The following is a 17,721-nucleotide window of genomic DNA, read 5'->3' as shown; positions in this document are numbered from 1 at the left end:
GACTTTGGCAGATACATAACCTTTCCTTCAGGTTCAAGCTTTGATTTGTACTTAGGATACTTACTCAACCAGTTGTCAACATCATTAATATGATAAAATCGATCTCATAGCCAGTTACTGAAACATGCCCTTTGTTTAAAGAAAAAACAAACAAAAAAAAAAGACAGTTCTTTCATTAATTTTCATGATTGCAAAATCACTTGATCACATAACTCATGGAGTGGAAAATCAGTTCATTAACACTGAATTAAACATTGATTATTATTCCTTTTTTGTGTGGTTTGTTTATTCATCTTAGTACGCCGGTTGGAGAAAAATGTGAAAGAGGTCTTGGATGACTTTGGGGAAGACATGGAGAAAAAGACGCAGCTCATCACTGGCCGCAGAGTCCAGCTTGCTGAGGATCTCAGTAAGAAACCAACACTCTCACTGCAGAAAATACACACTTTCTTTCACTTCCATATGTTCTGACATGCTCACACAATTTAATTTAGTGCATGGTTTATTAAAAGTCTCAAAGTTGCCAGTGGGTGGCAGCAGTGCTTCAGGAATGCATATTAACTACTCGGGCCTTCGTTGGTTAATGCATCAATTTGACAACACAAACAGGTTAAAGTGGCTCAACTCCACCTGGTCAACTTTTAAGCTTTTTTGAAAGGGGGCTTAACTTTGCAGGGATCTCTTCTTTATATCTAAGCATTAATGTTTTTAACTACACAAGCCTGGAATTTCTCTGTTTCTTTTGAAACAGCACACACAGTACTCAGGATGTGGTGGCCTGTTACTCTGCATATGTTGAAATGACTGATTTTACCCAAGCGTATCTCTTTAATTATTATTAATGGTCTTGCGTCACTTTAAAGTGGAAAAAGGCTTTTAATACGCTCAAATAGACTTACATATTTGTTTAAAACATGATTGATTGTGTAGCCTTAACCATCAACAGGTGGTCATTGCTGATGGTTAATGCTTAATCTGTCTGTTAATCACTTAAAAGTAAGATTTCTCTTTCCCCATTGTTTTTCCCAAGTTAATAACTCATAATTTCAAAGTATCTTTCTTTTTGCAAAGGTCATGCATCAGACCCAAACGTATTTTAAAAGAGTGCTGCATTTGTTGCATGTGGTTGGGATGTGGCTTGTATGAGCTAGCACCAGAATCGCTCTGGTCTCAGTTTGAGCTGAGCGTTCCTGGCAAGCAGAGATGGATGTGGAGGGTTTCTGTGCTTTTGCCGCTTGTGCATGCAGACCACTATCTAATCTTATAAGTGTAAAGAATTAACCTTGGTCTTTGCCACCAATAATTTGACATGTACAACATTTACTCCAAGAAATACTTTTCCTTGTACTTAGATGTTATTTTTCTGCCAGAATTTAAACCTTTCATTTGTTCAAAAAGCTCCTTTGGAATATAAAGTGAACTTTAACTGTTAAGTTTGTCAGGTTACCTGGTTGGAAATTCCTACAGCGACAGGAGATTTTTCAGTGAGTGAGGGGAAAACCTCTCTATGCATCTACTAAATTTAATTTAGGAAGTTTGAGAGGTTCAACTTTTTGCATATGAATAATGTCAATAACTGTAAGATAATCCAAGAGTAGGAACAGTGACCAAACACATCTTTTACTGGGGAGGAAGCTCTGAGTTATTTGTGAAGCTAGCAGACATCCTGGATATATTATATCCACATGAGCCATGTATAACTGTGCTGTAACAGGAGTTAATTTATGGAGAATTCTCCCCTTTCCCTAAGTAATTTCTTCCTGCAGTTTGCTTTCTGCTTCTGTGTATTTTAGGCTAGGTATTTTAAACTTTAGAGTTTAAATAAATTGAGGGATGTCACACCATCCTTAATTAACCACATCATTTTTTTTTTATTCATTAAAACTATTATTGCTGTCCCTGCCGATTTCCTTCTTTATTTTTGCCCTTACTACTGATGATCATTTTCTAGGGTATTTCTGTTGTTAAGGCAAACCAGGCAAAACATGAATGCTTTATCATTGCCTGTGTAAGTCTATTTAAAATCTAGAAAAAACACCCCACACTCCTGTCACTGTATTCTTACACATGAGCAAATCATGTAATAACACTCTCCATGTGGTGCTGTGCATTAATGTCAAACATCACAGTTATTGTATAGATTTAAGGCAGTGTAGTCAAGCACAGTCCAGCAGCACAGAGACTCTTCATTTTCATTTTGTTTGCAGTTAATTCTAATTTTCTGCGACACCAGCCCAGGGTAGAGGAGCAAACACACACACACAGTCTGTCTCCATGCCATGCACTGTCTGAAAATCCCGAAACCTGCCTGGCCTTGCAAACTGTATGGCAAGTCAATCCCACACTTTTCCAAACAGGCCCACTTCCTGCCACCAAAGCCTTCCTTCACTCATAGATGTGGGAATGTGGTTTAAATCTGTCATGGGATCTTATAGGGAAGAACCACACCTGTGCATGCACACTGTAACCTCTTATGAGCTTATGGGCAGCATGGGAAATCTCAGCCAGTCATACTAACTAGGTAGTTTCCTAGAATTTGACAAGCTGCCAGCTGAAATGAAGCACAGTCTTTGTTCACTCTTGTATTTATAATTCATTTATTTGTGCCACAGAATGAGCACTTTCTATCTTGTCTATTAATTCTTCATTAAATCCCTAAATCCCCCTCTAACAAAACAACAGCTCCAGTGATTTTGTTGTAAGTCATTCCTGTGATATTGAAGAACTCTTAAAATATACATTTTTTTCTTTCTTTTCCACCATCTATGAAAATTTATGTTCCAGAGTTTTAGCTTTGGCAGTCTGTCAGGTTGAGTTTGTGGGTGAGTGGAGGGTCTGGGTCATTAGTTGTCTGACACTTTGTACAGAGCTCTCTGCCTGGTGTAGCCAAGGACCTGAGTGTGTGGGCGTGGGGTTGTAGGTTCATGAGTCTACACCGACCTGCATAGCTGATGGGCTGATGTGGTGACAGTCTTATAAGGTGGGGGATCTTCAGTTCAGACTTCCAGTACTCCTTAAACTTATTTTAGTGTCTTTTTGCACCTTTTAGACTCAGTTGATTATATTTCTGCATGTTATTTTAGAGCATTATGGCATTAAAGCTCTAATTGGAGGTATCTGAAGTTGATTGCAGTTTTACTGTGTCCATTCTGGTGTTAGAAGAATGACATTTCAGTTGTTGAACCTGCTGTCAGAGGGCTGCATTTACAAACACCAACCATTGATCCAAATGTCTTTTGTTTATACAAATCAGGGGTTAAGAACACTTGACGGGACTTGCACACATCTTTTACCAATTGAGCATTGCTCTACAGAAATGGGGATTTTGTCTGTTTCTGTCTGTGAAGCAACCTTATTCTTGGTATTATGAAATTATCTTCCCTCGGAGATGTTAATCCCCCAATTGTGACAGCAGGTCAGGTTGCCTTAAGCACAAACCATAACCTGACCCCACAGGTTATCCATTTTTCCCAACATCAGTCCATCTCTCTCTGGATTTTTCTCCCATTGTTTCACTGTCCCCATCCAATTCTATCCAGCAAACCCTCTTCCCTTTGACAGAAGGAGAGAAAGAATAGGAAGTCAGAGAGGAGACCTTCACCTGACATCTTCTGTTAAAAAAAAAAGAAGGGAGGAGAGGAGGGAAAAGCGAGAGAGCTAGAGACAGGGGAAAGGATAAACACACTTAACAAAGGCAGAAATGTGCTCCCAGGGGCGGTCTGCTGTTAAGCTCTATTTGCCCCTACTTGCAGACAGGCTCAACATTGCTCAGGTTACAAATAGAGGTCAGGTGTGTGTGTCAGTGAGTGAGAGTGTGAAAGCACCTTTAATGAATGGTACAGTGTACACTGCAAGGAGGTGTATGTGTGTCTGTGAGCGTGTGCCAGACCAGCTGTATGGCACAGTGCCGTCTCTGGAGCAAAGCCCAGGCCTAATGTGTGAGCTCAGAACAGAGACCACTGGGCTGTCACTGCTTCATTGGCCCATTTAGAAACAGTGCCTTGTGTGTGCGTGCACTACTGTTGTACCGAAAAAATTACTATGGTGCCTCATGTGCAGAATAGTTCAGTGTTCCCAGAATTATGCCTGTTTTAATGAAGTGTTGATCGTTTATATGTAATATCGTGATCCTGCAAACACTCCTACAGAAAGAGAACCTACAGCGACGAACAGAAGTCATTTTGCTGTGTCAGTAAATAATTTAATACTAGACATTTGGCTTTAATAACAGATGCAATTGCTCTCTAAAAAGAAGTTAGGATTCATGTTAATTTCAAATTAGCAATTTTTGGAATCGAAGTATTAGTTTTACACAAATAAACTTTCAGTTTGATGTATAACAGGTGCATGGAATAGTTCTTTCTTCCCTTTAGTCCTCAGCCTCCTCAGTATCATTCACTATAGGAAAAGTGTTTGTTTACTCATTTACTTATTAACTGTTTTAAGCCAATTACCAAAGTTTTTTTTTTCTGTGATTGTTTTTATAAGAAATAAGCTAAACAATGTACATGAAAATATAAGTTAAAGAGTTTTTAAAGGCAAATTAGAAAACATGATCAGCTGTTGTCCAACCAGAAACAACTAATTATTAATATTTGTATTGACATTATATGAATTTAAAATCAAAACATTTTGTTTTGCTATTTTAACTTCCAAATTCAAGTTTGTTTGCTAGCAATAGTGTCACAGTTTGGTTGCTGGCTCTGTTTTTTTTGTAAGAGCTGATGAACACCTGGCTACTTATAGTATGTTACTTTAACTGCATAATCTTCACTAGAAACTTGCTGGCCCTGATGAATGCAATAATGCCTGGAAAATGATGGATTTTAGCCTTTGTGTTGTGAGGTTACCTAAGGGGTAAGGAATGAGAGGTGTCAACAGAAGGTGCACTGAAAATGGTGATAATGTGTTAAGTGTTTGCATGTTTGCACATGCAGTCACTTTCTCCCATTTCTGGTGTGGAAGGAGAATACAATAAAGCTCTGGTTGTCTGGGCTTGCTCACGGGAATGCCCTCTCAACCTCACACTTCATTTTCTTTCATCTCCTCCCCCTTGTCTTCCTTTGAGCAGCTTCCTTCAGGGTGATTAGTGAGGGCTCAATGATGTGCGCCTCTGCTTTCCCCTCCTGTAAGGAATGACGTATCATCTTGAGGTGCTGTATGCCCATATAGCTGCAGGAAAGACTGTATGAATGAGTGTTGTTTATTGCTTAAGCCTTTCATCTAGTTTATGTATTTTGTGTGGCTTTGAAGTGGACATAACCTGACTGTATTTACACATTTAATTCAGTCTTCTTTCATTTAATCTTGGGTACCTCTACATTAGCTTTGCACCCATCGTAACTCCAAACGTAATGATTTTAGAGCTTCCCGTGGAAAGCATACTCCCGAAAATTAGAGGATTTGGATAATGTGTCTGCTCAAATTCCTGAAGGCTTGCTGAGATGAAGGAAAGGGAATGATGGTGATTTATGAACAGGCATGACTACCCTTACAGCCTCTTACACCAAACCTAGTTGACATCGCAAGTGTTTCTACCACAACAGTCTTGATCTGGTGTGTTTGCGTTAGGCAGGAACTGGCTGATGAACTGTTTAAGAGTGAGGGACTTAGGGATGCACAATATTATGGAATAGTATGGAAGCATGCTCCTCAGGAATTCATGAAATAAAATGTGGGTGGTTCAGATGTGTAGGTTCAGTTTTAGGCCCAATCCTTTTTAATCTGTACATGTTGCCTCTTGGTGATGTCATCAGGAGACATAGCGTTGATTTTTTTTTTTTAATTTATTTATTTTTTATTTATTTATTTTTTTTTTAAACAACTATGCTGATGACACAGTTTTACATCGCCGTTGGTCATGATGATACAGAGCCAGTTATTGTCCTTTTAAACTGTATTCTAGATACTAAGACATGGATGGCAAAGAATTTTCTACAGCTTAACCAGGACAAAACTAAAGTTTTAATTATCAGTCCTGAAGACAGGAGAGAGATCATTTTACAAAAATGACAACATTTTAATCCTTCTCAGTGTGTGAGAAATCTGGGTTTCCTTTTCGACTCCGAGTTGGATTTTATTCCAAGCTTTCGAAATGTGTGTGTGTAAGAAAGAGTAGTTGTGGATTTTTAATTGCTGTTTCATATTCTTTTCTATTTTCAAACATTGTTTTTGTGTGTGTTTTATTATGTAAATAAATTAAAAATCAGCTGGTGGCGTTTTATTTTTACCAGGCTGTATATATGCATACATATATTGCAGCAGATATATAAGTGCAGAGTGTGGAGGAGTTTTTTGTTGTGAGAGTGTGAGCACACGGTGCTCTTTGGCACTTGCATGTATGTATACATCAAGCACATAAACAGTAGATTAAGAGTTATCAAGTTTCAAGTTGTTTATTTGTCACATGCTCATGCAAGATGGCAATGAAATGCAGTCATACATGCATCCGAGGCACCTGGCTGTCTATGTGCAGAGTCCATGATAAATCCTCGGTGATCTACACACCTGATCGTCTCATTGAATTTGTGCGGTAACCGCCATTTTTTAAAAAATAAACACAATGGATTAAGTTGATGAGAGGCTAATCAAATAATTTATTCGTTTGCGTCCACAAGCTCATGAAGACACTGCACCATGGTGGATGCCATTGTTGTTTTAAAACAGAAAATACCTACGGGATCTGAAGTGAAATATCCAAAGAACACCGTCCTGTTGAGTTTACCAGCCAGTATCACCCCTGTTGCCACCTTCAGATTAGGAAGAAAAACTGCAACACAACACCAAAACGACACGTCCCTCCTACGCTTGACTGCGAGAGCAGACTGACCAGTGTCAGCTACACCGTAACCGACCTCACACAGATGCTGCACGAGTATAAATCCAGCTTTAGTGTCCTTCACCTTGCATTGCAGTCTATATAACTTCACTTTGTAGTCCTCCATTTTACCAGTCAGGAGTCCCAAGTTGTAGGTGGCAGCGCGCTCCTTCAGTGCTTTGCAGATAGATTTGTCCACCCATGGCTTCTGGTTTGGGAAAAGCCGGACTGTCGTCATGGGAACAACATCATCTACCAGCTTAGCAATGAAGTCCGTTGTCCGTAAACTCGCTGACATCCCCATGCTGGACTGGAACATGTCCTAGTCGACGTCTGACAGAGTGTCCTGTAGCGTAGCCTCCTCCTGGTCGTTCCAGCGCCTCACCTGCCTTCTGGATACCCCCTCCTGTGCCGTCCTTTGTTTGTATTTTGGCACGAGGAAAACGGCATTGTGGTTTTCCTAGAGGATGCAAAGAAACTGCTTTGTAACCCTCTTTAAATTGTGTGTAACAGTGTCCAAGATGTTATTCCCTTTGGTGGCACACTGTTGATTAAAAAGTCGGCATGTCTTTTTTTCTTTCTTTTTTTTTTTTTTTTAAAGGTTAGTCTTGTTAAAATCTCCCACCACAATGAGGACAGCCTCCGTGTGTTTGGTCTGGTGGCGACACAGCACATCATGTAGGTCTGATAGTGCTGTGTCGGTATTCGCTTGTGGTGAAATGTATATGGTAGTCACGATGATGACTGTAAATTCTCAGGGGAGATAGAATGGTCAGCAGAGGATGGAGAGATGTTTCAAATCTGGCAAGCACAAGCTGGAGAGAGTGTTGGTGCTTTGAGGGTTACACCAGTTGTTGTTCACCATAAACAAACTCCTCCACCTTTAGACTTCAGACTGATTCCTCCTATCATAACACTAGAAGTCATTAGGCAAAAAATATTTCATGTCTTTTAACTTTGTTTTGCAGAAAAGAAGTTATTTTTTCATTGTGAGATACTTGAGATCTGTAAGTCCTCCTTTTGACTGCAATCTGCACTGTTTCCACACAGAGAATCAAAGAGACTTCTGTCACCTTATTTGGTTGACTAGAAGTCTCTTTCCCTGTTATTTATCATTCCTTGTTCTTCTTGTGCTGTTCATCTTTAATTTAGTTTAAGAAATGTACTAATATATATCCAAAAATTAAGCATGTGACTCGCATAATTTTCATAAACTGCTATACAGTGCACAAATTTTTTTGAACTTTTCCTACTTCTCCTCATCAAAGCGCCATCAAGCCAGCTGCCACAATTTACAAAAGTCATGACCTGCTTCTCTTTCCACTTTCCCATCATCTGTCTTTTCCTCTTTAGTCCCCCATGACTTCTCACTTCCTCCCTATACTCCAGTCCATCCATCCTTTCTCTCACGTCAAGAACCAGAAACATATTTCTTTTGCACAGATATATGGTACATCAACCCATTCAGCTATCCAGCATTTAATTGACAAGCTTTTTAAAAACACCTGCTGAACATGTTAAAACAGGTTTGAATGAAGCTCAATCAAGAGGAAAAAAGAAAAATGATAAAACTGTAGATTTTTAGTCCTGAATTTCGATCATTTTATTTTTCTAATAATATTCAAACTTTATTATTCAGTTTAAAAGGTTGCTGTTACAGAAGTTTACTTTTTTCTGAGTGCCCTTCCTAGGCAGAAACCTGTTGACTAAACCCAGCAGATTTGTGAGGGGAAAAGGGTTGTGTGTTTTAGCTGACAACCAATCAAAAGGTGATGATGGGAAATAAAACTAAACAACAGACTGTTCCCACTCAGGGAAAGAGAGGGTGCAAGTGTGGGAAAATAGGAACGAGCGATGTGCTGTGATCAGAGGGGAAGTTCAGCGAGGCCTCTGTTCACATGTTTCCAGCACAGTTTGGGCACCAGGGACCCATTCCCACTCATCATCTTGTCACTCACTCACAAACACTCTCATACAAATATTTGACATCAGGTGCTGGTTAAGTTGAGATAATAGAAAAACCATACACACTATCTACTTAACAGTTTAGAACTGCAAACTTTAGGGGATTTTTTTTCATGCTGTACCCCTCTGACCCAAGAGATTAATTCAACCCTGTTATTGATTTCTGGTTGTCTGTTAGCATAAAATATGCTTGTTGTTCTTTTCAAGCTCTATTAGCTTTATTACAAATTAGAAGTGTTTATAACTATTATTTTAACTTCCAGCAATTATAGAACAAAATTATTAAAGTGTGATCATTATAATAATGTGATCATTTTGCTTCATTCTATTTTCCAGCTGCTAACATCAGCTGTTTTTATTATGGTAAGAAATGTTTTGCCATAATAACGAAAGCCGGTGTATTGTAAAGTTTTTACATTCATGTAGATTGACCCACTTCATAACACACTGGCATTTTTTAGTGTTCGATGTAAAGAAAAACTTCATTTGGACATTCTGAGTATCCATAGTGCCTTTTATCAGATACTTTGGTACTTTTGAAAGCATAGATGTTGGTCTTTTTAAGATTAACACCTGCAGTCCAGTAAGTCCACCCTGTGGGGCCTTGTTCTGTGGCTCAAAGGAATCCTAGGTGTGTTTCCTCAGTATTTTCTGGATGTGAAAGTGTGTGGTATCCAGAGCCGCTGGGAACACCTGAGGGTAACTGGAGTACGAGGGCAGCTGACCTGTTTTTATCTCTCTGGCTCTTTTAAAACAGAAGATACATATAATTAATTGGCTCATCAGTCTGCTAAAGTGACAGCATTCAATTATGGAGACATATGTCACTTTTATGTTGATGTTCATCTTAGCTTCCTTCTGACAGATGCAAGACAGTGATGGAGGTGAACTACGGAACATGCAGTATTTACCAGTAGATAAGCTGAGGTCGCAGGTATATGAGCACTCGTGCAGTAGTTATGTACTGGTGGTAAAGACTTATTACCATATTTGGGTTTAAGTCATCAGCAAATGCTGTTCACACAACAATGTCTTATACGGAATGAGGTCCTGACTGGGTTGATATTTGATCATTGCTGTGCATGTAAAAATAACCTCTGTAATCAGGTTCAACCTGGAGAGATTCTGTCAGACTAGTGAAAGAGAATGAGTGTCACCATATTTGATCAGTTTTCATGGGATTAATCCTAAGCTAAGAATTGAATGGAAAAAATGGAGACCTACATCTAAGCAAGTGCTTTCAGGCTTTAAGTAGAGTTTACTGGCATGTGCCTACTATGCATTTCATCAGCAGTTAACCTTTTTTACACACCTGTGGGAAGGAGAAGGGGGTTACTCTGAGGGATTGTGACAAGATCTCACTTAAAAACAGGGTTGCTAGCCTCAAATCCCCAGGCCCATGTGGATTCCCAAGATGGATTACCATTTAGCCCCAGTACATGCTTCTGTTGAAGAGCAAAAGGTGACTCTTACAAAACTTCAGACCCTTGACATGCTCTGATTTACACTTTAAGTCATACTCATCTTTATAGAAAAGATATGAAGAGTGATGGTGTTTGCTGATACATTTGGGTGATAAGTTCTGATACTCTGTGTATTTCTTACTGATACATTACCATTTGCAATTACAACTCGTGGTTTTTCTGTAAAGCTATGTATGCCAGATATTGTCAGTACTGACTTGATTTTGGCATCGGTTATCGGTCAAATGAGTTGTAAAACATCAGATCAGCATGTCTGAAATCGGCCAAGAATTTGTTTCCTGTGGGTCATCATCTAACACTAGCAGAAAGTTCACTGTTTTGATTAGAAATAAGCCTGAATTTGGGGATGTCAAATAGATGAACTGGTTGAAATAAGGACCATCCCTTTGTTCCATCTCTGGCACTTTGGTGCATGAAGTTCTTTTTTTCTCTAAAATCTTCATATAAGGACACTAGTTCCTGAAAAATATTGTATTAAAACAATTAATATGAAATGTTTTACACATATTGTATTTTTTACACATATTGTATGTCTGCATAAAAAATTATATATATATATATATATATATATATATATATATATATATATATATATATATATATATATATATCTGCTCCTCTAAATTTAACCACCATAGCCTTCATCTTTACAACCTCCTGCATTAAAAATGTGATGTCTGCCTCTTCAAAGGGACATTAATGCTTGTCATTACACCCTGTACCACACAACATCACAACAGTCATCACCTGGCTCTTTTCAAAGCTTTTATTCCTCTAAATTTAGCTGTTTTTGTTTAGTCTGCCCTCTGACTGACCCCAAGCTTTGACCCCTTCAGACCCATGTATACCTCTCCTCAGGTTGTGCTGCTCTCTCCTAGGCATCTGTTTTCTAGATAAGAGCCATGAGTGCATGCGCTGATTCATTGCTCTGTCACTGACATGCCATTTGGGATGTCAACATCCTCGCTCTCCCTGTGTCTGTCTCCTGTGGCCAGGCTTTTATAGCATGACGATCCAGTTTTAGTGACAAATTAAGCAGCATGCTGAGGAAAAAGACTTTTCTGTTTGTTACATTAAGAGATCAGCTTACAAAGGTGGAAAGAAAGCGTTTGAATGTTTGCGTTACCCATCTACATTGCAACCTTGGAACTCACAAAATATAAAAAGTGTCTTTATGAATGATGACAGTTTGGGACAGGAACCAAACCCATCACTCCACACTCTCTTAAAATCATGCTGTGAACTGCTGCTTTTTTGTCAGTGCAACCTTGTAGGGCAGCATGCTGAGACAGCTTCAGCCTTGGCACCAGTCTTCATCTAGTAAAGACTTTCTGTTGCCACTTCTTCACATCACTCACCCATTTTTCATGGTTCCTCCCTTTCACATATTCGACGAACAGCAACCATCTCCAGTAGGAATGGAAATGGTTTTCAGACCTCCCTGCCTCCCACCTTATTCCATCCCCTGTTCTCCTCCATCCTGCGCTGCTACTTGTCCAGCAGGGCCACATAGTCTAATTATAGGTCAATTAAAAGCATTCTTGCTCAGTTCTCCCTCTGCCAGTACTCTGGCCATAGCGGACTTGGGGGATCTCTACAGAGTGCCAGTGAATGAGATATAATTTCATGTGGAGATCAGCTAAAAGACGAGCTTAAAAGAAAGGATTTGAGGAAAAGGCTTCCCTCTTTTTCTCTTAGCCTGCCAGAGTCCCTCCACCCTTGGCAACCCACACAGCACCACGCATCTTAAAGAAGGGGCCTTTGGGATAGAGGCTAGAGGATTATGGGAATATTCATGACCAGATAAAGGGGTGAGCGGTTGAATGACTGTGTTTTGGGGCTCATCTCTTAGGTAAACAGGAGCCTAAATGGAGTTTTAAATCGCTACTCCCTTTGCACAGCTAGGAACAGGCAGTGGTGACTCTGTCCACTGTTTTCTTTTTTTTGTGTGTGTGTTGCATTTCCACAGCATGGTGAAAAGAAATCCTTGTCATGCTGTGGTCTTTTGGTAGCAAACAGATGGTGGTGGGGAAAATAAATATCTGTTTCTGACAGTTTTTATCCCAAGAATATTAGTTTCTCTGAAAGACACTATTCAGACATACCCATGGCCTCCTGGGCTCCTAAAAGCTGCTGAGGACTCATTTCAGAGTCATTAGGCATTTTGCTGTATGAAAATAGTTAATGGGTTTTGATATTTCGATTTATGCCATGTTATCTACAAAATACTTCTACAGATGTGGGGTGTATGTGTCGTTTGGCACAGGTTAAAAGTTTAACTCAAATTCATACCAGGGCTAATATCTGGTAATTTTAGCCAATTCTTCAAGAAAAGTAGAGGTAAGTAGTATTGAGCAAGGTCTTTATGGGTTATCTGTTTTAAGAGTAAGGAATGTTAAGTCCTCCAGTTCCACGTCTAGTCCCGTTCTCCCCACAGTGATCCGACAGAGTTCCGATTCTCTGCCCACAATTGTCTGGTTCCCTGTGTGTGACCTTCAGTAAGTGGTCTATATTAGAAACCCGGTAAGCACCTTCCCATCAGCTACATCTAAAACCACTGAGGAACTTTGAAGCTTGAGCCAGGGATTTTCCCAGGTTTCTGATGATCTGACAGTCACTACCCTCCTTTCCCGACACCAACTAAACCTCCCACCCCCTCATACCTTGCATCTCTTTTCTTTAGGTCAGACAGATGTTGGTAATCCTGCTCTGGCTTGGATTGAGTTATGTTGTCCTGTGGTCGGGACACGTAGCCTAATCTGTGAGTTGCCTTTGAGCCATGCCCTGCGGTGGGCTGTATGTTGCAGTGGCGTACCACAGGTTTATGTTTCATTCAACAACCCCACACCTGCTGTAGTGACTTGTCAGTCCCCCCCACCCACCCTTCACAGGCCTTTTTAATACCTCCATTAGATGTAGTAATCTCCCCCTTACACCCTGCCATTTTGCCTGTGTGTGTTAACAGAGTATCAAAGACTGGGAATTTTTTTTCTCCTGCCACCGGAATATGTAGGAAGGTGAAAAGAGGTGGAAGTGGCGTGACTGTACAGCTCTTGTTGAATTTAAGACATTAAGGTGATTGTGTGTCTGCATCTTTCACAACCAAAGTTTCTGGCTCTCAGTCAGTTTGCTCCCCAACTCTTCATACTTTTGTTTGCCAGTTTTTCTTCTGTTGTCCACCTCTCTCCATCAAGAAAATAGATACCTCAACAGCAGTTCTCCCATCAAAGGAAGCTGCTCACAAGCTCACTGTGGATGATATTAGGTTTCACTCCAAAGCACGGCAAGTTATCACCTTTGTGCTTATGTGAAATGGACACTTAGGACTGGTGCTCTGAGGTCCAAACCACAATGATTTATCTTCCCAAAGAAGTCTTTGAAAAGCTGTGTTTTCAGTTGGTCTCCTCGTAGGAAAACAATCGACAATGGTTCTCCTATGGATCTCATGTTTCTGATTGATCAAGATAGAGCAGTGCTAGTTTGTTCTTCAGAACTGGTGTTTGAGTTTGTGCTTGGGGGAGATCCAGACAGATTAGCGAGGGTGATGGGGAAGCTGAAGAGGCAGCCAGGCCCCGAGGTGCAGCTGGCAATGCAAGCCACGGCTTCCTTTTCTCCGCCTTGGCCCACAGACTTGCTTTAGCCACTGTTTAATCAGCGATTAAGACTGCTTTAGATGGCCTGCTCATCTCGTGTGACAGTACATGTTGAGTGGAAGGATTTCTCATATTATGCAGTGTCTGTACAATAGTTTAATCATGAAAAAGAGTGAGTGACTGTTTTTCCACTAGATTCCCCTGTTTTCATGTGAAGTATTATGATGGTGTCTCCTTCTGTCCTTTAGCAATGTGCCCAGGAGGTACATGCTTAAAAAAAAAGGGGGGGGGGGGGGGGCATGGTGAAAGCTTTGATGTGGGTACAGAGAAGCCTTCATCATCAGATGTGTGAAGGAGGTCTGCCTTGAGGTTTGGCTGTCACTGTCAGCAGGGACCATCTGGTGTTTTGGTGGAAAGTGTGAGGGAATGTCTACCTGCAGGTATTACAGGGATGACTGATAAATCAGGTTTTTCACATACTGTGTGTGTGTGTGTATTTAGCTTCTATACTCATGTAATAATAAAGTTAAATATATTAGAACCTAATAAAACATGTCTCATCCTTACCAGCTTTTAGATATAAGAATGAATGAACTTTGAATTAACAACAGCATATGGCATGTTACGTTATTTATTTTAAAAGAATTAAGCTTTGACAGAAGCAGCATGTAAAATTCAGTATCTTGTAGAACCACCTTTGGCAGCAGTAATTATAATAATGCAGTCATACATACATAATAATTATTTTCTGTGTGGCATTACTGGTTTTTAACATTATTCTGGGGGGAATTTTGTTCCACTCTTCTTTACAGAGTTGTTTTAGTTTATTATCTATGCACAACTCTGTTGAAGTCCTGCCATTGCATTTCAGTCTTCTTGATCAGAACTGCTTTTTCAGCCGTTCTGTTCAAGATTTGCTGGTTTTCTTGGGGTCCTTTTCTCATTGCATGACAAAATTCCAGCCAAGCCTTAAATGTTTTCCTCACATTTTATTTTAGTTTACTTTGGTCTAGTGAGGAGTTTGTGGTCAACTTGAAGACTGCAAGGTGGTCTGGTCTTGTGGCTGCAAAACAAGCCCATATCATTACTCTACTATCACCATGCTTGACAGTTGGTGTAAGGTGGTTGTGCTGGTATGTAGCATTTAGGTTTCAGCAAATGTGGAACTGTAAATTATAATCAAACATTTACATTTCAGAAATATTGCTGCTCTAAAATAACTACTGATGTCTAAAATAACTGATTTCTTTCCCCCATGTTGGTACCATGTTAACATGCCTGAGTACCCCAGAGCAGCAAACTCCCAAAACTTTTATAGAGTTGCTCACACTAATGATGATAAATTAATCAAGTGTATTTGAGTTGCATTACCTGGTTGATATTGCTTACTCGCAGCCAAGAGGAGGTAAAATAAGGCAATGCTTAGTTGAGATAAAATAATACTTTATTGTCCGCTTGCATGGAAAATGGCATTACCGTACTGAATCAACAATCATTAGACAAAACTGTAGTTATACAAAACAGTCTAGAAATATCCATTAAAATGTCTGCAAAAAAATCTATAAAAAAAACACCTTTAAAAACCCATCAAATCCATTAGAGCTTACAGTTAAATTCTTCTGCAATTTGTGCTGTATTTTTAATAATAATAACAGTGTAACATGTCATGTGTTCATTTTGGGCTGTATTTACCTCATTTTAAGATACAGACATTATTTTTAACATTAGCATTTTCACAACTATGTTTTAGTCTCTTGTTTAACCACAAAAGCTGCAAAAGCCCACAAGTGAGCATTCAGATTAGGTCTGTTTAAGAGAATAAAGAAGAAAAAATGTTGTGTTTATTGTCTAAAACTGCCTAGCTAACCACCTTTTTTTCTTCTTTGCAGAGAAAGTTCGTGAGATCCAGGAGAAACTTGAAGCTTTTATAGAAGCTCTTCACAAGGAAAAATAACAGAATCAGGTATTTGTAATTTAGATTTCACCAGTTAGCCCAGCAGGAAATTTAGTCCTTCCTCTTAAGTGTGATTAACATAAAATATTTCGATCACAGCAGAGGGATGCACTGAACAAGACAAGACATCTGTAAATAGATCCATGGCTCTGCTTCAACACTCTCCTGATTTGACCACCCCTGACTTGGCTTCCAGTCTACTTTTTGACATTGATGAAGTGATGAACCTGCACAGAAGCAAAAGATGAAGAAACGGTTTCCAGACTTTTTCTTTGATTTCTGTCTTCCCAAATTTCTTTGGGACAAGAAGGGGACTTCTGCAAGGAGCCCAAACACAGTCAGAGCAGAAAGAAAATGCAAAGCTCGCAGTGTTGTCAGATGTCTGACCACTTGTTTTCAATAAATGAGGATTGTGTACTTGTTTATCTCCATCTTTTGTTCCTTTTTTTCTTGGCTTTTCTTTCTGGCTTTCTTTGTGTATATGTGACTACACAACGTTTGTGTATTCACTGATCTTTGTAAGGTGCCCCTGTTGGAACTGGTCCTGATGGAATCTACAGCCTTGAATTTCATACCTTTTATCTCTTCTGGTCCTCCGAAAATAGGCCAGGTTATCTGGCTTGAAAACACAGAATTTCTTAGTTAACATTTGATATAGTTGCACTTTAATTACATGGTCCCAAAAATTGAAGTAAAAAATGTCCCAGTTCAGTCCTCAGCTCTTCACTCTTCAGCACTCTATTTTATGACCACTGCTCATGAGCAGACTATGAGCAGCTCTTGCGGTGTTGGCAGTAATATTATGTTTTGTTTTATTTTTATTTGGGATGTATGGGTATATCAGACAAACAATACATTTCTTAGTCCTCCAAATGCACAAAAAGTCCTGAATAATATTTTCGATATCCTGTCTTTTTCTCAGTGAGTCTGCTCTCCTGTATATTCAGTAACATTTCATCCATAAGCTGAAAAGTTATCACATGTGATTTAAAATAAATATTAGCCATTTAAGAATCACTGACATTAAATTCAGCTAAGTGTTTATTAAATAACTTTTTAAAAACATCCAAAAGTTTTAAAATCTATCATCAGCAATTTGTTGGTAAATTGAATGAGACTTTAAGACCTTGTGCCACTAAATTTTAATTCTAGTATTCAGTATTCAGTTATTCCAAAATAACTGAATCACTCCCAGTTCAGGACACTTTTCTCAATACTAATTTCTTTGTGTTTGCACACACCACATGTACATTTGTAATTATCCTCTCATCTGTTTGTGTCTAGTTATGAAGCTCAAACACTGCGAAACCAGGAAAAAAATCTTCTGTTTTTGACCTCCGAATCAACATGCAAGTGAAAATATATGTTTTTATCTACACCCTGAACACTTCCTGTTCAGGGCTGGAAGTTTCCACATGTTCCCAAAATTCAGATCCTACACCTTCCTTACTTAAAACCCTCTCACGTCCTGTCTGCACCCTCTTCATTTCAACCTTTCTTATTCATCCCTTCGTCCATGCCTGCTCATTCTTTTTTCCTCAAAAATAATTGATGTAAATGATTATCTGTTTGACTGAAAGAAGGGGTGAAATGATGTTACCCCAATTCATCCAGTCATTCATTCATAACTGTATATGGGGATATATATATATATATATAAAATATGTGCATTCTGCACTGGCAAAGCAAAAAGGCATTCATGGAGCTACTACCATGTACAGCATGAGTATGCAAAGTGAGTCACTTGTGTAACAGAAAATTGGTCAGTTGGCTGGAAAACATGTTTTATGTTGTAGAAAGTAATGTGTGCACGGTGTACCCCATCAGATGTGCTTTATTTATTTAAATTGTGTTTAAAATAAAATTGAAAATAAAGTTGACAAAGTAAATTTTTTGTTTGTTTCTCCA

General features: G+C 39.2%; 1 protein-coding gene across 4 annotated transcripts in view; it reads left to right on the top strand.

The window, feature by feature from the left end:
• The window catches only part of opa1 (OPA1 mitochondrial dynamin like GTPase), a 35,865-nt gene extending 18,401 nt beyond the window's left edge, over positions 1–17,464 (top strand). For all 4 annotated transcript variants that reach the window (XM_042006152.1, XM_042006150.1, XM_042006151.1 and 1 more), the window contains 3 exons: positions 299–409; positions 15,749–15,822; positions 15,913–17,464. In XM_042006152.1, coding sequence (XP_041862086.1) covers positions 299–409; positions 15,749–15,813 — 176 coding nt within the window. In that variant the 3' untranslated portion in view covers positions 15,814–15,822; positions 15,913–17,464. The remainder of the gene's footprint in view (positions 1–298; positions 410–15,748; positions 15,823–15,912) is intronic.
• Positions 17,465–17,721: the final 257 nt, after the last annotated feature.

This window comes from Melanotaenia boesemani, chromosome 14, assembly GCF_017639745.1.
Source record: "Melanotaenia boesemani isolate fMelBoe1 chromosome 14, fMelBoe1.pri, whole genome shotgun sequence".
Lineage (NCBI taxonomy): Eukaryota > Metazoa > Chordata > Actinopteri > Atheriniformes > Melanotaeniidae > Melanotaenia > Melanotaenia boesemani.
This window is presented reverse-complemented; position numbering and strand designations above follow the sequence as displayed.